Genomic DNA, 22,392 nt, shown 5'->3' with positions numbered 1-22,392 from the left:
TGGAACATGCACAGTTAAAATAGTTGAAATTTTGGTGAGATTTGAAAACAGCTCCTATCCATGGGTCTTTCAGTGAGCTTCTTCTTTTCTAGTTCTGTTTTATTCATTTTGATTGGGTTTAAAGTTTACAGAACTGCAAAACTCCGTGGCCTGTTTTTACTCCATTTTGTTTTAGAGACAGTTTTTTTTTATGTCACCCAAAATGCCCTGGAACTTAGGTTGATCCCCATGTCTTAGCCTACCAAGTCCTGGATTGCATGCATGCACCACCAGGTTCAGTTTGCCTGGAGAGTACGCAAGGTCCTTTGGCCTGATTCCTGCTGGGAGGAGACTAGTCAAAGTTGTGGTAACAAGAGTCTCTAATTGAAACATCCTTTCTCTAGTACTAATGATACATTTCTTTTCTCCTTCAACATCTCTGCAAACACCTGCAACCGTAAGTGCTCTGCTCGGATAGCAGAAACATAAACTCCCAAGCTGATTCTTAAATACCTTCAGCCTGTCTGAAAGAGTCTCTCCTGAATACAGAAAGCTTCATCAAATAAAGAGTTAAAAAATCATAACAGTAAGAATAGCCCACCATGATCACAACAACGACAACAAAACAGCGGCAAAGGACTCTCTTCTATTCAAGTAGCATTTTACCCAAATTCCAGTATCTCATGATGTGGGCAATTGTTTTTGACTTTGCACCCATTTCTCACACTAAGGAGCCAGCAGCATTCAGTCATTTTTAAGTTCCTTTCATTTTTGTTACTTTGAGAAAGGGTTCTTTGTACCCTAGTTGGGCCTCAAATCCCCTGTGCAGCTGACAGTGGCCTTGAAAGATCCTCCTGCCTCCACCACCATGCCAGGTTTAATGCAATGCTAGGAATCAAACCTCAGGCTTCATGCCTGTTAGGTAAGCACTCAGCCAATAGAGCTATAAGCCCAGGCCTAGATTTCTAACTCTGCCTTTTTGTCCTCACTACATTTTGTCTTGGTCTCCCTGGGACAGAAAGGCCATATTTTCCATCATGGACCTTTCCGAACCATCCCTTTCCCTATCCTTTTTTAAATTGAGGAACCCTGGAATTTTGTGGATTTCGTTTCTAATTTTTTTCCATCTTTCATCCTTTAGGAAATGCACACAGCGAGAATTTGCATGTGTCTGTTTTCTCTTTGTGGTTTGAACAGTTTCATTAAATGGCCTTGTAGGTGAGCAAAGAAATGTTAAGGCTAGAGGACTGCTACCTCCAGAACCTTTGTCTCAGTCTCCTCTCCACAGGATGAATGAGCTGTGGCCGACACGTCCATGCATCCTACCCCTGATAGGCAAATAAAGACCCGTTCACTGATGGTCTCCTTGATTGTCTAAACCACAGGTCCGTGGTTTCATGTGCATTTCTCAAAGGAAGTGTTGAGCAAAGGAAATCAACTGGGTTTAGTAATGCCCAACCCACCCTACGAACCGGTATTTTCACAAGCTCGTTTTTAGAAGAAAAGTTCCTCCTGGGGACATTGCTTTGTGTGTTTTAGCCGTGCTGAGACAGTAAGTGAGCTAGTGACCTTGAAATATTGTTGTATTTGGCTTAATAGATCGGCAAGCTTCGTGCAGAACAGGGCCATCCATCAAGGAGCTTCAAGTACCTTCATTTTATTGTTTAAAATTGATAGCTTGTTTTCCTTCTAATTCTACACACTGTGGCCTGGCCAGAACAAGGGCTTTGCTTGTACCCACCAATTAAATACATAGTTCTGATGACTGAAGATTAGGGAGGACTCAAGCCTTTTGGGTCAGCCGATGGTTTTCTGGCCCAGGTTTCACCTGTCCTGCATTTGTCCTTTAAGCCCAAGCGTTCCTTATTAGGATTTCAGCAACTTCAAATCATCATTTAAGGGTAAACTTGACTTTTATAAAGCTGAGTTTAAATATTGAGCTTGATTTGCAAACTGGCCACTAGACGAGGACAAACTCTAAATTCCTTTCTAAAGCAAATACTAAAATGTGATCTTTATTTTTACCTTTCAGGGTTGCCCTAAATTCCGCTCATTCAATACCAGATAGTTGGTTAGCCAAGTTCATTTTGATACCTAATGCTAATGTTCCGAAGCACCACCAACTTTTGTTTTGAGTGATATGCAATACATTCAATGTTGGCTTACCAAAACTCATAAAAGGTTTTAACTACATTTAAGTTCCTCAGGCTGGCCCTTCATGCCCTGCCCCCGCCCTTTCATTCCACAGTCCCCTTCTTCCAACAGTGGCAGCTATACCAACTTCAGATATTTTCATTAAATCTTTCATGTAATCCATTAGGAATTCACCATCTGCATGAGACCTCCCAATCTTTTGCTATAGACAAGGTATTTCATATACCTTGACTAACCCAGCGCTGTGATGCCAAAGTAGTTTGTCACTTCTATGTCCCAGTGACCAAGAGGCAGGCAGCTTTGCAAAGGTTTATCACCCATGTAACTACCCCTTTCCAGACACCAAACAGACATGCCAGCCAGGTTTTAAAACTTTATTTGCATATTAAAAAAATTGTGCATTCCAATAATTAAAATCGTTTGAACAAAAAAAAATGGCACTCTGATTAAACTGCATTTTATATCCTGCAAGACATCTTTATTTTACTCTCAATTCCACCATCTCCCACCCAGCTTTTTCCTTCACCAACATGCAAGTTCTTTTCCCTCTCTGCCAGCCAGGCCAGCAGGTGGGCGGGAGAGGCGGGGGGAGGCCTTCCTGGTCAGTAGTTCTGATTCTTTGATGTGAAAGGGGCAGCACAGTCATTTAAACTTGATCCAACCTCTTTGCATCTTACGAAGTTAAACAGCTAAAAGAAGTAAAATAAGAAGGCAATGCTCGTGGAATGTACAGTGCATATTGGCGGCGCTCGCCTCATTACGATTCGCCAGCTTGCTTCTCTTGTTCAATTGCTGTGGAAGAAAAAAAAAAGATGGAGGCTTAGAGCACCGTCTAAAATGACACGATGTTCATTTAAAAAAAATCTCTTTTCATCTTATAAAATTTCTAGAAGGATACATAGTAGCCACGCTGAGCAAGACATACTCAACCAAAGCAGTTACCCAATAAATGTATTTGCATAACAGAATAATAAATATTCCATTATTAAATCACTGAAGCCCGGCGCTTGTTGGCTGCAAAACAGTTTTTAATTAACCTTTGCAGGCCATATTCATCATCATCAACTGTCGGCTCCTCCCCCGAACCCCCCATCCTCCCCGCGGCCCCTCCCTTCCTCCTCCCGACTGCAGCTCCCGCTCTGCTCCCGCCCAGCCGGCTCTGAAAATGGGCGAGGGCGAACAGCTTACTTTCTTTTGAAGGCAGAGGATTTTTCTCTTGTGTTTCTGTCTTCTTCAACTTCGACTTATCGAATTTCTCGATCTCAGCCATATCGGGTTTGTCAGACATGGTTGCTGGAAGGAGCTGCAGGTACAAAACGAAGACCAAAGCTAAGAAAGAGGAACCCACCCTCGCCTCTCCCAGTTCTGAAAGCACCCCAAACGCGCGCGCCCGAAACCCCAAAGCCTAAAATCCTATTGCCTTGTTGACTCCTCGCTAAAGACCTTAGTCTTTCTATAGGAAAAAAAAATCTTCCCCCTTAATATTCTCAAAGTGAAGAATCAAAGAGTGAAGGTGGAAATACTCAAAGGTATTTCCGTAGAATAAAATTCATCATTGCGGAATCTTAACATTGTAGTGTTGAAAAATTAAAATTGGGATAGAACGAAGCCACTTCCAGTTTAAGAGGAAAAAGTCTAGTAAAATCTCTTAAAATAGAGCCAAGGTCGCAAAACGGGGCTGGCTCCCCAAAAGATACCAGGCGGTCCAGCTTTCTCCTCCTCACAAAGGCGAGGGAGCTGACGCCGCCAGCTGCCGACCACCGCCCTACTCGCTTCCTCTCCTCCTCCTGCCCAACAATGCAGCCTCGGCACACAAAGCTGCCTCCCCACTTCTCGCAAACGCATCTTGATCTGCATGCAGGGGCCATTTGACCGCCTTTGCATACATTCCTCTGCAAGGGCTTCCCAATTTTCACGCTAAAGGCCGGCCGGGTAGGTTAAACCTGCCACAGATAACAGCCCTCGAAGCCATCAGGCGTTTAAGGGGAATGCAGAGCGTTTGAACAAAGGATCTTTCTATTTCTGATTAATTACAGCCAGTTAAGTAAAGGAAAACACTTCGGAGAGAGGGTCGAGGAGAAAAAACCAATTCCCCTCTAAGCTGCGCAGCAGAATGCCCGATTTTTTTTGGGGGGGGGCTTTTTCTTATCATCGATTTCCCTTCCCGTTACTCAGATACCCCCTGCCCCGGTCCCCCGAAACAACCTTGCCTGGAAGTACCCCTTGGACTTCGCTTTAAGGATGAGGCAAGCGCCTCCGCCGGAGAGGCAGGGAAGGATAGAAGGAAGGGGCCCTGGGGCTCACCTGAGCGAGCTGGGCGAACAAGGAGAGACGATCTGCTCAGAGGCCGCTGCCGACTGTCGGGAGGGGCGCGGCGAGCGCCGTTTTATGCGCGCTCATATGCAAATGAGGTGATGTCACCCGCTGTCCCGCTTAACTCCTTCACGCCGCGTCTCCGGAAGGGCGTTCAGAGGCCTGTCGGACCCCCCCCCTCCCCAACCCCCACATCCCCATCCACCAGGGCCCTTGAACCACATCGATGGCGGAACTAGAAACGGAACAAACGCCTTCAAAATGCCCCTTCCCCCATTTGACGTCTATTTTATTATCCTGAACTTTTGCAATAGCCGCCCAAACCTGTTCTTAAGGATTAATGCGTGATAACTAAGGTCCCGAGTGGCACCTAAGGGGACAGACATTTTTTTACTTAGAAACCGGCTTTGTCTGCAGCCAACGCCCGCATCATAGGGTGCGGTGTCCCGCGTACAAGGGCTGGTGGGGTCTGATTCCTATGACTCAGCTTTCAGACCAGTGGACCGCATTCGCCCGCCCCACCCGGCCCTCTTTGTCTCCCTCGCTTGTCTTCCCCCTTAATATGAGAGGGTGATAAAGGAACCCTGGGTGGATTTTTAAAAGAAAAGTTTTAGCATTGCAGCATCTATATTGTTTGCTGTAATTTCTGTGAGCAATCGAGTTAACTAACATTTGCTAGGTGTAAGCTAATTGGGAGCTTTATGGAGAGCACAGCCTGCCCCTTAAAAATTAAATCAAATTCAACTTTTGCTGTTGACTGACAATAAGGAAGTTCATTTCTGTTTTATTTTCATCAATTAAAAGTGATTTCTAATGAAAGCCACGGATTCCCGAAGATCACAAGATCCTTTAGCTTTACTATCAGGATTGAAACAGAAGTGCGAGCTAGGTTTTGAGGGAAAGGTTTTCAGCAACACATGTGGACGATTCAGGTAGAGAGGTGCTGGTTTCAAAATGGCACCTGAGTCGGCGAGTACCAGGGACCTACTTGCTACTAAAAAGTAATTGCAGGTACCAAGCTTGTGCCTGCAAGTGGTAGGTGATAGGAAGAAGCTACGTAGGATATTAAAAAGCATCCTTGGGATTATTTCGGAGACATCGAGAACTATAAAACATTTCTTCTCCTTTTCTGTGCTCTGGAGGGATGTTTCCAGAAAGCCTTTGCTAAGCATTTTTTATGACAGAGGCTTTGCCTCTCTGGCAGTGAGTCAAGTGTTATAAGGACCCTAAACTGGTACTGCTGGGGCAGCTTGGACTTCCCCATTTCTTCATCTACTTCTCTTTTTACTTAGGAGGAAGGAGATGGGGGTAGGCAGGAGCAGGTGACCCATGTGGTTTCCCAGTTAATGCTCTACTTGGGAGACCGCCTTTCTGCCCTTTGCATGGGCCCTGGACCTGTTTGAGCGTGCATTAGATGTCACCTCTCGGGTAACACATCCCCTCTCTCCCCGTGTTCACTAGAAGGGAGTTTACTGCATTGTTGAAACACAGAACGGATCTTGCGGGATGCATTCCTGACCTCTTCTGCTTGGCCTCTGCAGTTACACTGACACCATTTTGGTGGGTCATTGGATTCCATGTCCCTTCACTCAGCTGTCCCTGCCTCTGTGTCTTCCTACGTCAAAGGAATGCCATAGCCTTGACCCTGGTTGCCTGTTTGCCTTAGGAAAGATGAGCCTTTACAGAAGTTATGCGGCCAGAGGAGATTGAAGAGTGGACTCTGTAAACATCTAGAGTTTTCTACTTTCATAACAATGTAGCAGGCAGATTATTTTAGCTGCTGACTGAAAAAGAACAGGCAGGCTGTAAGAGAGGAAGCAACTTGCCCGGGGAACTGAGGGTGATAGAGATAGAATGAAATGCAAATAAAAGGGACTGTCAAAGTGTTGGGCTTCTCTTGTCCATTATTCGTTTAACTCCTCTCTGGAAAGTGGACAATTGGTGTTAAGTAGTGGTAGGAATTGTGGAAAGATCAAGTTCTTGGGACCAAACTTCCAAAAGCGAGCATTTTGCCCTGTTCTTATTTAAAATAGAAAGTTGAGAAGAAAAGAATAAATGTTTTCGCATTTGCCATTAGCAAAAACCTCAAGTAATTTGTCATTGTGTCTCTATAAAGGGAAATGTATATATTTCTTTGTATATTTCTACATAATTAATATGTGAATATATTATTTCTCTAATGAATTATTAGCAAAAATTAGGTATTTTGTGGCACTTGGCAGAGCACGTGCCTAGACTACACCAAGGCCTACGTTCCATCTCTAGTGTGACATAAAATAGTACGACATGCTTGCAATGCAAGCACTCAGGATGCAGAGACAAGAGGATTAGGAATTCAAGGTCATCCAGAGTGGAGTTTGTGGCCAGCCTGGGTAATAAACCAGTATATTTCTTGACACCTAGAAGATAGTATTTGCTCAATTAACCACGATCACACTGCTTCAGTTGAGTCTCAGTACTTGAAATCAGTTCCTTAACAGATGACTCCAATAACCGGTTTACATCTCAGACAGTTGAATCTACTTAGCATTAATATTCCAGATGTCAGGGATAATTGCTGCTTCAGGGAAGGAAGCATTTATAAGTAGATTAGCATATACTGGGCACAAAAACCACTGAGGTGGGAGTTTTCAATTCCAATTAAGTGACAAAGACAAGGATGTGAAGAGGCAAAAAAAAAAAAAAAAAAAAAAAAAGGTTGCTTTCAGAGGCCCTGGTCCCTTCAGCTGCATGGTGGATTCTGTTCTTGGGGCCTTTCAGTGAAAGGCAAGCGAAGAGCCCACCTCACAACCGCCTTGCCTCTCTCAGCTCACAGGCCATGGCACCCTGGGAGAAACCCAACAAAGTGGCCCCTCCCTGTCGAAGCTCATGCCCCACAGAACCAGGAAGTGGCATGAGCAGGCGCTTTGTTTTCTTTTGCTTTCCAGTGTGGGCCTGGGCCAAAGTCGTGTCCATTTCCAATGATGGAGTGACAGCCCATAGAAGTCTGAGCTCATGAAAATGGTCCTATGATCTTTAACTTTTTAGTTTTGGCCAGAGCAGTAATAAGAAGGAAAAAGAGGAGGAGCCTGGGGACAGGGAAGGTAGAGGGCTCTCAGCTCTTTGCTTGTTCAAATCCCACTCTTTTTTATCCGAGTTCAGGACCATCTGCTCCACCTGCATGCAGCCCACACTCCCCTGGGGTTCCTCCAATTGCCACCTTCCCTTCAAACCCTCCTTTACAGTTACCCCTCCCCCCTTGTACAGGGAGAAGCTTAATCCCCGTGAACAGCCTAGAGTCCCTTGGTAACAGAAGATGAAAGGACAAAGGAGGGAAGGGATCTTCAAAATCAAGTCCTTGCTAGCTTTTGTACCTCACTGAAGCCTTTGCATATAAAATAGGATTCAATTCTCATCCTAAGCACTGGTTTCTGACTTCCTCATTTTACTCCAAAAGAAACTGAGGCTCAGAAAATTTAAGCTAAAGTAAACATTCCTCTGTTATAAGTCTATGTCCTTCCTTCGACTCCCGCCACTAGGTTCGCTGAAAGAGATCTTTCTCTAGCATTGTCTAGCATTCTCACCCATGGCAGCTCCACATTGTGGCTCCAGTACGATGGAACAAAGGGCTCCCTCGGCCAGTGTGAGAAAAAAATGAGTAGAAGAAAACCGGTGTGCACAGAGGAAACCAAGAGCTCCCCACACCCCACCCCCTCCACCCCAGGCATGTGCAGCATTGCTAATTGCCCTGTCCCCTTCATTGATCCGAAGGAATTTCTGCAGCTTGAGTTTGCCTCTACAACATCCCCTCCAAGTGGTTACTCAGTCTCCAAATAGCCAGGGCAGCCGGTTGAAAAATGTAGAATCTTTTGAGTCTTGCAGAGGGCAGTGAGTAGTAATTTTGGTTTGGCAAGGGACTTGCATGGGAGGAAAGAGAGTGGCAGGAAATGTTGTTGAAAGGAAGGTAGGTAACAGGCTGGAGAATGAGACTGCTTGTGAGCATGGCCATAATAACAGCAGTGTTAAGAGCCTGCATTTTCTGACTGTCTGCTGTATACTGGGAGTTCTCCCTGCTGTATCCCAGAAGACCTGCTAAGGAAGCCTGTTATTTCCCTCACTTTGTAGATGGAGGAGGTATAGAGAAATTAACTAACCCACTAAGCTAAGATCATACAGCAACCCCAGTAATGTGGTCGGGACTTAGAGCAGTTGCCTTAGAAATGGCCTCATTTAAATGCTAGGTTTCTCTAGCATGCTAAGGTCTTCAGACTGGCTTTGTAGACAGGCTAGAAATAAAGATATATAGTTGTATCTTAGGTCTATAAATCCTCCAACTTACTGTGCTTAAGGCTTTTGTATAGGGCTCAGGAGGAGCCCATCCGTAGGACATATACTTAGCATGTACAAAGTCCTGGGTTTAGTCCTCAGTACCTCAAAACAAATAAAAAACAACACTTCGGAATATAGATATCTGGGTTGGAGAGATAGCTCAGTAGCTAAGAGCACTGGCTGCTTTTCCAGAAGGCCTGGGTTTGATTCCTAGTGCCCACATGGTGACTCAATTATAACTGCTGTCCCCAGGGATCTGACCCCCTCTTCTGACTTCTGGATTCCCTGGATCACAGACACATGTCTGGTTCACAGTCATACTTGAAGTTTAAATAATTAAGTTATTAAATTATAGTTACTATAAGCTACCAGTGGTATCATACGCTTGTGATTCTAGCCATTGGGATTGGAGGCATTATAGGCCATGCTCAGCTATGGGTGTGAAAACTTGGTTTCAACTTGTTGATGTTGTGGTTGTTTTATTTTTTTCCTGCTATGATTCCAACCCTGTGCCTTAAAAAGTCCTAGGCAGCAACTCTACCACTAAACTTTATCCTCAGTCCTGTTAAACCTTTTCTGTGAAATATGTATATATGTACACACACACACACACACACACACACACATGTATGTATTATATATATATATATTCATATTCCCAGGGCTGATGCATTCAGCCATGTGCTTTCCTTGCAAGCATGAGGACCTGAGTTCAATTCCCAAAGCCCACATAAAAAGATAGGTGTGGTGGTGCTTACGAATAAAATCCCAACATAGGAGAGGTAGAGGCAGGCAGATCCCTGGTATGCGCTAGCCAACCAGGTTACCCTATGTTACAATTTCCAGGCCAGTGACAGACCCTGCTCAAAAAACAAAAATCAATAACAACAACCAAAATGTAAAACGAGGTAGATAATGTCTAAAGAATGACAGCACATACTTACACACACACACACACACACACACACACACACACTCACTCACACTGGTGGGGGGGATATAATTTCCATATTCCTAGCAAAAGGTAGCACTCTGGCTTTATGACGAGGAAAGCAAGTTCAAGCAGCAGATAGCTGCTTCATATTTCAGAAGAATGCTGTCCAAAGCATTAGCTTGTTTGGGGCTGGGTTTCTGGGTTTGTGGCCTGTGTTAGATTGGACCCTGCACTCAGCAAACCCTGACGAACAGTAGTATACTGCTGCCATCTTGAAATGCTTCATGATCTCATGTAGAGGCTCCACAAGTTCCTTCTTTACAGAGTTCCCTGTGTTATGAAGCCAATCTTTCAGCTTGTAGATTCCTGTGTGTCTCCAGTGCCACTCACGACCTTGTTCTCCTATATCTAGGATGAGCCCGGTGTTCATCTCCTCTTTCTTTTTGCCTACAGTGACCTGGCCACAGCCACCCATGCTGCCCAGCTGCAGAAACATCCTGTTCTTGTTGGTTCACAGCCACGAGTGGTGGCGATATGGGAAAAGATTATTTAGGAAAGTAGAAAACATGTTTGAAAGCACAAGCACAAAAATGGGCTTCTTAAATTAAACACAATGTGAAGTCCAAGCACACATTGACTTGGCGGTCAGAACTTTAGAAGTTACTCTGTGTTTGTGTCCTTACTTCATCATTCTTGTCACCTTTTTATTTTCCTCTTCAGTTGAGGTTCAGCCTTGGTTACCTGGGGCTGAGTCACATTTGTGCATAGCATAGAACATGTGTGCATGAACATGTACCCTCACATCTCACATGCCAACATGTATGCAGACACACAGACACAGACACAGACACAGACACAGACACAGACACAGACACACACAGACACACACACACACACACACACACACACACACACACACACACACCCTACCCCCACTCCAGAAAATCCTGGTCTTTTAATGCCTATGAGAAAGGAACTTCCTTACAGGACCTCCAGTGGTTTCAAGGGAGGTTCTTGGGTTGTCTCGTCCTGCTTTGCAGTTCAGATTGCCTTTTTTGGAAGGTTTTTGGGCTCCTCACCTTCCACCCATTCTGTGCTATTGTAACAGCTAACCTGTGTGCACAGAATGTCTTAGCCTCTCCCCTCTATTTAAAGATTCAATTTAGCCTCATGACGCTTGAAGCTGATGACCTAGACCAGCCATTACCTGTCCCTAGGGTTTTTTAGTGCGTAGACACAAGTTCTCTTCCTTTTGGCTGTTTTCTTTTTCCTGTCTAAGGGTGACCCGCAGCTCTCAGCTTACGTGTGTGCAGACATTGACAGACATGTATGGTCAGTGAGAAAGCAAGCCTTTCCTAGCCTCTGTACTCCGATCACTGAGTCTCTCTGATACCTGTTCCTAGGGGAGGTATCATACTCTATTGTGGCATTTGTCTTTGCATCTAAAGTAGAAATTATACATCGGAGCCCTACTCATTGTAAAGGAAAGTACAAAAAGAGGCTACTTGAGTTACTTACCAGAATGTGCAATCTACAGCCAGGTCCACATGATCTGAACTGGGAAGGATGATAGGGACAATTGAAATCAACAGACACATTAATTCCTGAATTCCACCTCAGATTCAACTAAAGATTTAAGATTAACCTTAGTCTTCAGATTAAGCACTGAATTACCATATATTCCAAGTATAATCCCAGGTAAAGACAGATCGGTCTTGATTACATACTGATTTCAAGGGGCCACTATGGGCTGTATAGTGAGTGAGACTGTCTCAAATAAATAAATGAAGGGCTAGCGATATAGCTCATTCTAGTAGCAAGGCCTAGAGTTCAATTTCCAGCATTACCCAAAAGGATATACAGTATTGAAGCCTACTATAACATAGCCAAACCTGAAAATATTATGCAATGTGGAAAAAAGTTAGTTACAAAGACCACATATTGTATGATTCTGTTTATATTAATCATCCAGTCTCTAAAAACCCAGAAGCAATAAGTGTATCAGTAGTTAACAGGATCTAAGAGTTGAGAAGAATGGAAAATGACCTTGTAATGGATTCAAGGCTTACTGTGGGAGCAATAAAAATGGTTTAAAACTAGGTAGAAGTAATTTTTGTCCAACACAAGTATACTTAATGAGAGCCATCTACTTCAAAATGGTTCATTGTTATATAATGTATATATAAAAAAGGTTATACACAAAAAAATGCTATATCCAATTTTCCAAAGCAACCACCACCACCACCACCACAACAAGAGTATTAAAAGGGAGGCAACCCAGAGAGGACCTTCCGGGTATAGGTTTCTCTGGCTTTGACTTCCAGAGAGAGAAACAACCATTGGGGATTGAGCTGGGTAAAGATCATTACCTGCCTACTGGGTAGTGGATGTAAATCAGTTGGATGAAAGAAATTTAAATTTTGTAGTGAGAGAGAATTGAAAAAAAATACACACTGAATTATCACTCTTGTGCACAAGAGTGTTAAAACCACCAGGAAAGGGGTTAGGTCATGAAAATAGGTGAGAAGTACTTTTTGTTAAGATAGAACTTATGCATTTTTATTGTTTTACATATATTTAGGGTATGTCTGTATGCACACACACCAGTGTATGTGTGGAAGTCAGAGGGAAACCTGCAAGGTTAATTCTCTCCTTCCACCACTTGAACCCCAGGGATCAGAATCAGGTCCTCAAGCTTGGTGGCAGTGCCTTTACCCACTGAGCCATCTCTGTTGCTTGGCTTCTTTGCCTCTGGTTTCTGCAGTTTTACTGGTTTGTCTTCCTTTGGTAATTAGGCCTAGTTTGTTATTTGTTTGTAGCACAAACCATGTTTGGAATTACCAGACTATGTAAAAAAAATCATTTGGAATAATTTCAAACGTATAGAAAAACTTCAATGATAATTAATGACTGCATGTTCTTTGCCTCGGACAGACATCCAAGTTTTAATATTTTACTGCTTTCCTTTGCCAGCCATTTTATTTACCTACTTACCTATGTATTATTTTTAAAACCATTTCCAAAGAAGCTGTGAATATGAAATCATTTACCACCCCACCTCACATCCCTAGATGCACATTGACTAACAATAAAGGCATTCCACAGCATGGACACTGGTAAAATTATGTGCGCCAGGAAATTATTTGTGCTACAATACTGTGATCTAATCTACAGACATATTCAAGTTTTGTCTGATAATGTCCTTCTAACAGTTTCTGTCTCATCCAGATTCCAATTCAGGATCATGCAAACATTTAATTGCTATATCCTGTTGATATGTTTTAATATAGAACTTCCTTGGGCTCTCTTGGTGTTCCATGACATTAATATTTTTGACAATAGGACAGCTGTTGTATGGAATTTCTTTTGATTTATGTTTAATAGATGTTTCCTCGTGATTAAATTTGTGTGTTTTCTTTGAGGGCAAAAATAACGCAGGCATGAAGGATGCTTTGACCTTCTTGTTGTCTACAACCAGAAGTAGAGTGACTCGTTTATTTTGTTACTGGAAATATTAAAAAATAACATTGATCACTGTATGAAGGTGTTATTGTTGAATTTCTTCACAGAAAGCTACAATAGCTTGAGACGTGCTTTTTAATCTTTTATAAAGATTTATCTCTTTTTTGTTTTATGAATACGGGTGTTTTGCCTGCATGTATGTAGTGTATTCCATGGGTGCCTGGTGCCTGGTGCTGGAAGAGGTCAGAAAAGGGTGTCAGACCATCTAGGATTGGAGTTAAGGATAAATGTGAGCCACCATGTATGCTGAGAACTGAGCCTGGATCCTCTGCAAAAGCAAAAAAATGCTCTTAACACAACTGATACATCTCTCCAGCCCCAAGACTTTTAATTTCCCTATTTCCTACATGGTGTTTGGGAATTATGGGAGTTTTTGTTATAATCTCCATGGTGGTGAAATATTCTCCCACCATGCACCAATACCAATGAGATTGTGCATGGGAGTGAAGGCACCCCACCCACCCCAAACCCCTGGATAACACCTTATAAGGAACCCTGCTATAATCTGACATCCCAGGATTCTCCAAAAGGGAAAACTTTCAAAGGTGAAATGTCAAAAAGCACTCCGAAAATATTTATTTACGAAGTACACCCATGATAACTACTCTAATAAGGTTTTTCCCCCTAAAGAAATTCTAAAGTAATTGGGCTGTTGAGGACTTCTTTAGAAGAGACTGAACGCAACAGCTGGAATTAACCTGTTTGCTGGGCACAAAATGGTCTTGTTTATCTTAAAAGTAGACCACGGGGCCTGCAGATATACTCCCTCTACTTGGTGGGAGAATGCTTCCCAGCATAGCAAGTCACAAAGCCATAGGTTCATTCCATTTACTGTAGCCATACAAAAGAGCAAAGGGAGGAGGTTGGAGATGCTCTTCCTTTGTTTTCCTTTTGTTCCCACCTGCAGTGTTTACACATTCAAGGGGTCTTCCAGTAACCTGGCATCGAACTCATATCCGGCAACATTAGTTTTAGCTGGAGAGACTCAGCTTGAAATTTCCCCTCTACTCTGCTAGCTTAGTATTTTGGGAAATCATAGCTAAGAAGAATTAGAACCAATTTGGAAAACTGGTGGGAGCCAGGGCCTTTGGACTATCCTGATTACTACTGGGGGTGGGTGGTGGGTAGAGACAGGAAGTTTGCTGGACAACCAGTCTAGCTAGTAAGAAAGCTCCAGGTTCAGAGAGACTCTGCCTGTAGGAATCAAGTAGAGAGGAAGTGACCCAACCATAAACCTCTAGCTTCCATATATGTAGGAGTTCCTATGACTACTACTACTACTACTACTGCTACTGCTACTACTACTACTGCTACTACTGCCACTAACAACTACTGCTACTACTACTAACTACTACTACTACTGCTACTACTACTACTACTACTACTACTACTACTACTACTACTACTACTGCTGCCACTAACAACTACTACTACTACTACTGCTACTACTACTACTGCTACTACTACTACTACTACTACTACTACTGCCACTAACAACTACTACTACTACTACTACTGCTACTACTACTACTGCTGCTACTACTACTACTACTACTACTACTACTACTGCCACTAACAACTACTACTACTACTACTGCTACTACTACTACTGCTGCTACTACTACTACTACTACTACTACTACTGCCACTAACAACTACTACTACTACTACTAACTACTACTACTACTGCTACTACTACTACTACTACTACTACTACTGCTACTAACAACTACTACTACTACTACTAACTACTACTATGTTACACACATACATACACACACACACACAGTGCTCACATAAACACTGACACAGAAGGCTCACTTGGATATAGGTGTGTGAGTGTGTGTGTGTGTGTGTGTGTGTGTGTGTGTGTGTGTGTGTTTAAGTGTGAGCATGTGAGTATATTGAGCATATGTACTACATATGGAGGCCAGAGGACAAGTACTTCCAGGAGTCAGTTCCTCACTTCCACCATGTTGACAGGTCTTGGGGTTCCAAAGTCAGGCCGCCAGGCTTGTCACCAAGCACCTTTGCTCACTGAATACTGCTCACCAGCTCTCCACAAGAGAATTTCAAGAATGACCAACAATATGATCCTGGGAAAAAGGAGTGGAGATTTCACTTATAAAACTTAGCACTTGTACCAGAAACACTTAGTATTACTTTTATATTGGTGTAAAATATTATTTTTATGTTTTATCTTCACCTTTCATGCATTTAAAAAAATAGTATTTATTTTTCTTGATCGAGAAACTTTCCACGAAGTCCAGCCAAGGGCAGTTGGGTAGGCCTGTGAAAGTAACAGAATGTGACCCTGGTGCTTGGGGTTTAGGAGGAAAACACCTTTGGAAGGAAGTGAAAGGCACCGCCCAGAGGCCCAACCCAAGGAGGGGGACTTCCTGCTTATTTGCAAGTAAAGGAACTTGTGCTCTTAAAGGGCAGGCAGACAGTTCTTGTGATACCTGTGGCTCTGAACAATCCTAAAGTAAATGAACCCTTGGGCCACCATGCATCAGACTCTGTTCTAGAATGTACCTTTCACACTTACTGTTACCCATCTAGACCCCATTAAGACCATCCTCATTTCACCAGCTACTCCTTAGATTACTTCCTGTAATATGGTGCAGAACATTACATTTTGGTGGACTGCTTTCTGTTTTCATTGAGGTGGGGAAGGTGTGTATGTATGTGTCTGAATACTCTGTGAGGGTTTTCTTGACTTAGAAGCACAGGTGGCCAGGCTGCAGCATCATTACACAAGAGCTCATTCATCCAAGTGCCCGATTTTGTTCCTTTTGCGTTCATTTGTTTCTGTGAACTCATTCTTGTCCCATGCCCCAGAAAGCCATGGAAGGATGTCACTAGGCAGCCAGCATCTCACCTTTGAGCAAGGAGGTAAGGCACATGGTACGTGATTTGTAAGAGGACAAACAGTGAGGCCAGAAATAGGTCCTAGGCTCAGCAAAAGGCTTCTGTGCTGGTGCCCCTGCAGACAAGGGGCTGCGGTTTTCTTGGTTTCCTCATCTCTTAGCCAGCCTGCTCAGCTAGCCGTGTCTGTAGAAGGTAGTTTCCACAGACTTCTTCTAGGTCTCCCCCAGTGAGTTCCAATGGGGTGCTGAAGAAGGGTGATGTAAGGAAGGATACCTGTGGTGGTGGAGGAAGGGGGAGACTGGAAAAAAAGTGAGACCCCAGGGCAGAGGTACGATCTCATCTCCCAACCTCTGACCCATACTTCCGGGTTCCTTCTGCTTCCCTGCCTTGTGCTGTTGGACAACATGGAGGATGAAAGGAAGCCTATGAGTTCCAAGCACCGTGCACAGCCTTAGCCTTGCTGTCTGACTGAATGGTTCATGTATCAAAGTATTCCCAAGAGCCCACTATGTGGCAGGCAATGTGCTAACAGGGCAATTCACTTCCTTTCTGTCTTATCTCTTATAGTCAATTTGATTGAGATTTAATAACATAAAACAAAACACATCCATTTTGTGTGTTCTCAATGAACATGAAGAACCATGATGATGTCCTCACTCGCCAACACAAGTCTTCTGTGGTGATAGCTGTTCTAGTTGTTGCCATTTGTGTCCATTTGTTTTGTCCCTCGTAGTGGACTGTGTCTCCTCAGTGGTAGGTCAAGTCTTAACACAGGTTTGTGTCTTTTGGAATAGCAACATCAGCTCACATCAATGATGCTTTTTGAAAACAAAGCATCTAACTGAACTGGGCTTGCAGGACCCCTGAATTATGAAGAGCCAACTCATTAATTTAGAGAATTTCTTCCAAAAACAGGTCTAGGCATGGAGCTCCTGCTCCCTTTGGCCTCAGGTTCCCCATATTGTGCCAGAGATCCTGTTTGTTAGTCCCAGTGGCAGCAGCACGGGGCTCTTCTTTCTAGGCTTCTAAGGCAGTCATAAGGTTTCCCCCAACCTGGTGTTCACTGTATATTTCATCCATCTTGGAACACACACACACACACACACACACACACACACACACACGATAGTCATGTGATATTTTTAAATGAGATACTGTTGAATGTAACTGTCATTCAAGGTCAATGTACTGATATTTATATTCTGCTTACTGTATGCTAGAGGCTAATCAAAAAATCTCTTGTCTTACCTTCAGAAGCAGATGGCATGATGATTGAGATTACCCATGCTTTATGAAGGAAGCTTGCTGCCGACGTGCCCCAAATCATACACTGGTAAATGGGGACTGGGACTTGAACCCTGGCAGCTGTGTTTCTGCTCTAGCTAGCTAGCTTGAGAGAGATATCTTGGAGCTATCTGCAAAGTTTATTTTCTCTCTGATTTTGTTTTTCTTAATCGCACTGTTTGTTTGCATCAGCATTTTCCATTGTTACTGTTATTATGTGACATAATTATATGCAAGGAACAGAAGCAGAGAGCTGACTATGCCTCTAAAAATCAAAAGGGGATTATTTGTGTAGGGGGAAACCAAATTGAGAAATGGCTGAGTTTATGACCACTAACATCTGTTCCTCTAAGGAACTTTAATTGGTGTTGTATGTGATATGTGTGTGCATGTATTGTTTGCTTTGTTTTGGTATGTTTTGGAGGGGAGGTTGCTTTATTTTGGTTTGTTTGTATGTTATTTATTTATTTATTTATTTATTTATTTATTTATTTATTTATTGTTTTCTTCCCAAAGACTTTTTACTTCCTGGAGATTGGGACTGACATTGCTATCTCAAAGGCATAACCTGTATGTCGTGGGTGGTACCCCCAGAAAGGCTTAATGTCCTACCAAACAAAAATGCAAGCCAGTAGTATGCATGATAAATGTTCTTCCCTCCCCAATCGGCTCTATCCAGAAAGAGAACAAAGTCATTTTCGTGTCATTGTCCTGCCTCTACTGTGCTTGCTTTCTATATCGGCCCCTGGGAGGCTTTTTAACAACTGACTCCAAGGAGCCTTTGCTCTAACTAGATCTGCTCCACACTGCCCCCTAGCGCTACATCCATGACTCGTGCCTAGGCCACTCCCTGCTTCTGAACTTGCCAGCACTTCTTGCCCCCAGGAGAAGGACAAAGAAGAAGTTCTGGTGCTGCTGGTTGAAGCCAGTTCTATCTGCAGCGCTTCTACTTCCTCTAAGTAAGCAATACTTCAGCCAGGAGGGTCAGAGTTCCCCCCTGCTAATTCCTCTACATATTTCCATTTCTGCATTTTTCTTCAGTCCAGGGATGCATAACCCTACTTTCAACTTCCCAAATGTTTCCCCAAGCAGCCATATGTCACAAATATTAACGTAGCAATCTGGAGCCAGACTTCTAGGGTACATGTGCTCTTTCTGCTCAGGAATGGCTTCCTAACTGTGCCATAACAGTGGCTTAGGGCTCATGCTTAGGAGGGTTCTAGGTTTGGTATACCATTAAGTTCACACTATCTTGATATTCTTTAAAAAAAAAACTGATGCTATGTATTAGTTTAATATTTTTCAGGAAATTCAAGGTATATAAATATTCATAACTTAAATCCATATCTCATATCACATAAGAAATAAGCTCCAACATCAAACATCAAGGAAGAGGGGGCAGAAAGAATGTAAGAGTCAGAAGACATGGAGGGGTGCCGTGAAATATTTCCCTCTGGGAGTGACAGGGTAAGTGCATTCATGAGCTCAGAGCAGCTGTGCTTACCTGCACAAGATCTGTACAACACGAGGCTAGACAAAATTCTGTCATAGATGGGGTAGATGATCTCGAGGTCCTATTTCTTCCCGAGGAGCTATTGCAGTGGACAGTTGCTGTGGGAGGGAGATTCATTCATTTTTAGGGTGTGGTCACAAGGAGGTTTGTTTCCCATACACTAGTGGATGCCCCAGACCCATACGTGTAGGCAACACTATCTGGACTTGGAAAGTTATTTAAAAATATATGATGTTGGTAGGGAGAGCAATTGAGGAGGATGGGGGGAAATTTGGAGTGGGGGAATGGGCCTAAATGTGATATTTCATTTTATACATGTATAACATTTTTAAGAATAAAAATATTAAAACTTCATTGCAGACACAAACAAAAAACCACAAAATTTGTAGAAGTGAACAGAAGAGAAAATAATTCTGTCTCTGGTGGGAGGGGTTAGAACAATTTATTTCTTTTGGACACAGAGTTGCTCTATTAAGCCTAGATTAGCCTGGAACTGGTGATCTCCCTGACTCAGCCTTGTAAATACTGGGATAACAGGCATATAACACCCCATCCTGCTAGCGAGTATTTCATACATGTGTCACTGAAGTCATACCCCCAAAAAGAAAGCATTGACAAGTTCAATTTCAAAATCAATTGCCTTTGCTCCTAACAAAAGCATTGGTAAGAAAATGAAAAGTTAAGGAATAGAGAATATTTCCAAATGTGTATCAGAGAACTTATTTAGAATGTGTTCAAGAATGAAATATCCAACCCTCACTGGACATGCGCTGCACGCCAACCTGTATTTTTAGCACTTGTGACAGTTAGGAGTATTATGTGTCCAAGGACAGCTTGGGCAACATAAAGAGATTCTCTCCAGAAAACTAATGGAGGTCAAGTAAGCAAAACAAATAAAAAAAATGCGAAGATAATTTACAAACCAACCTCCAAAGGCTGCATTTATGACCCACAGCAAAGATGCAAAGAAGCTCCGGTACCATTTGACACGGACAAAGCTGCAGCTGCCATTTTGAAATTCTGGGGTTTCTGGCTGAGGGGCGCTGCTAGAACAGGACCAGTCACATTGGAAGTGGTTAGTAAAGAAAAATCTCTTATCACCCCTGTTTGACTGTTTCGATTTATTTGACAGGGTTCTCGGTTTATAATTCCGACAAGCTTCAGCCTCCCAGATGGTAGAGTTTACAGGTATAAGCTACCAGGCTTGTCACCCTATCAGCAGGAAGCAGAGGCTCAGTGAGTTGATTCTGTCCCACAGCTGTCACATGACAGAAACAGCAATGTGACTCACTTTCACTTCCCATGAGAATGTGAACTTTCCCAGTGGCCCTGCCCCTTCTTAGCACGTGGGCACAACTGCTGGCCTGTATTATGTGGCAGGACTAAAAAGCTTACTTAAACATCTATTGTTTCTTTTCCATATGTCTTAGAAGGAAGCTGAGCACAGGTTCTTTCACAATGGCTAAATGAGAAAAGTAGGTAAGCAACTAGTCTAAAGGGCCAAATGCAGGTAGGAGCTTTCCAGAAACCAAGATGCCTGCAGCCGAGTCTGTGGCTCCTCGGATTCCTACATCAACTTCTTCATTCCCCCAGGAAAATGCTAAAAAAACAGAGGCATACCCGGTCTCTGAGGGGAGGGCTGATTCTGCCAGAATGTCTTGCTTTTCCCTGCAGATCCCAGGATGCATTGCAGGAGGGGCTGCTGCAGGCACTATCAAAACACGATGCTTTATTGCTCTGCGGCTTTAAGAGGTCGGCACCCGAGGCCCCGCCTTACTGTTGCTAATGTCAGCTTCCAGTCACCCCTTCATTTATCCCATAAGCATACATTCCAAATCTAGTAATTTTGCTGTGAGCTTGAGAAGAAGGAAGTGCGAGGGTGGAGAGAGATGGGGGAAAAAAGGACCTAAAAGGTATTCATTTTATCCTCCGGGATTAGGGGAAAGACTGAAAAGTGTTCAGAGAGTCGCAATCACAGGAAGAGTGCTGAAAGCCAGGTTTGGGAGCCAAAGAAGGCAGCAAAAGCCTAGATAGGACAAGAAAAGACTATTCCTTCAGGCAGGGGCACGTGAGCTGAGGAAATTGGCAAGCACTACCCAAGGGCCTCTCCCCACCCCACAAGTCAGTCACTGATCATTTCTCAACGCACCTCAGGTTTAACCCTCCTTTAAGAAAAGCCCGAGGAATGGTTTTTCTCCCTTGATAGTAGAGGTGACCAAAGTGAAGCTTCGAGGCAGTGACAAGCTCTGTAAATAAACTCACCCAGCTTTTGAGTGGGTGGCCTGGCAGTGTTGTCAGCTCCGTGTATGGTCAACTAGCTTTAGGCTCCCTCTGCCACACCCTTACAGCCATTACCCACTCTTCCACCACTGGCTACCTCTGAAGGCTATAGTTAGTCTAACTACCCAAGAGGACTGTAGGACTTAACAGCAAGTTCAACTGCCGCTACCACATTAGAGTGGTGGAGGCGAAATGGCACTCTCACTGTGACCAGTGGAACTGGCACTTGACCAGGCTCACCTGGGTCACTGCTGACCTGTCCTAAATGGAGCGTGAAGCCCAGGAAGTGCATGAACAATCATGAATTCTCCACCCTCCACCGGCAGCCGTGAAGGTTTAAAGAGATTGTATGTAAACAAATGACCAGGTCCTCCAAAAGGAAAAACACCGCGGACTTCCTCTTAGATGACCTGCAGGTATTTGAAGACAAGCAGATACAAGTGCTTCTTTCAGAAAGGGACAAAGCAAATATCAAGTTGACCTTTTGGGAACAATGTTAATCGTGGCAGTTCAGGAGGGAGCAGAAATGGACTTTGCTTGATATTGTATAGCAATGGGGCTTCTATTCCTTGTTAAAGTTTGCATATTATTTTAAATGTGCCCGAGATGGAAACAATCTAAAGTGGTGAGACGGTTAGGAACTCAGGAGCCAATAGAGAAGGCCTGGAACTACTCTGGGCCTTTTAAGAACTCCTTCCATCCCAGAACCTGGCCACTAGAACTGAGAACTTGGGGGCAGAACTGGTATCGAGTGAGTGACTTAAAGCTCCACAAAGCCTGACTTGGCTTAGAGATTGAGTTCCGTGGAGCCAAGATGAGAGCCATTACTGCACAGTGAATTTATCTAAACGCTGCAATGCACTTCCATCGTTTCTTAGGCATTCTGGGTGTGCTGGAGCAGAGCAGTGTACTATATCCAGTTACTTTGGGGGCCCTGGCTGCACAGTGAAGCTCCGGGGTTCCAGGTGGGTGTTGCAGAGAACAAAGATTCCCCACACTTAGAAAACCCGTTCTCCCAGCTTCGCAGCCACAGCAAATGACATCACCAGGAGCCAATAGAAAATTTGCACTTGAATTTACTCCTTAAAGTCTGAATTGAATCCCTGTAGACTGCTTATCTGACTGTGTAGGGCGAGGTTCCCAAACACTGCCCTGTTTAGAAGTGCTCTCTGATTCAGTGGGAATTTGGCCTTTAACCAGATTTTCTGGCAGATTTCAGGCAGGTGAGGGGCCA

At 43.6% G+C, this 22,392-nt stretch overlaps 1 protein-coding gene and 1 long non-coding RNA gene across 6 annotated transcripts; both read right to left on the bottom strand.

Annotated features, from left to right (window-relative positions):
• Positions 1-2,493: 2,493 nt before the first annotated feature.
• On the bottom strand, positions 2,494-4,495 carry Tmsb4x (thymosin beta 4, X-linked). The gene is made up of 3 exons (NM_031136.2): positions 4,438-4,495; positions 3,322-3,436; positions 2,494-2,925 (listed from the first exon to the last, which is right to left on the bottom strand). The coding sequence occupies exons 2-3, from the start codon at positions 3,419-3,421 to the stop codon at positions 2,891-2,893; spliced, it is 135 nt and encodes a 44-aa protein (NP_112398.1). The 5' UTR covers positions 3,422-3,436; positions 4,438-4,495; the 3' UTR covers positions 2,494-2,890.
• Positions 4,496-5,692: 1,197 nt separating this feature from the next.
• Positions 5,693-21,639, bottom strand: LOC134484016 (uncharacterized). 5 transcript variants are annotated; one of them, XR_010061309.1, is made up of 5 exons: positions 21,028-21,639; positions 20,499-20,589; positions 19,806-19,924; positions 18,870-18,976; positions 5,693-11,245 (listed from the first exon to the last, which is right to left on the bottom strand). It is a non-coding gene; the product is annotated as an uncharacterized LOC134484016 (long non-coding RNA). The 5 variants fall into 5 exon arrangements; XR_010061310.1 differs by having other exon boundaries at positions 19,806-19,921; XR_010061311.1 differs by lacking the exon at positions 19,806-19,924.
• Positions 21,640-22,392: the final 753 nt, after the last annotated feature.

This window comes from Rattus norvegicus, chromosome X, assembly GCF_036323735.1.
Source record: "Rattus norvegicus strain BN/NHsdMcwi chromosome X, GRCr8, whole genome shotgun sequence".
In the NCBI taxonomy this organism is placed as follows: Eukaryota; Metazoa; Chordata; class Mammalia; order Rodentia; family Muridae; genus Rattus; species Rattus norvegicus.
Note: the sequence above shows the minus strand (reverse complement) of the source record. Positions and strands in the feature narration are given on the sequence as shown.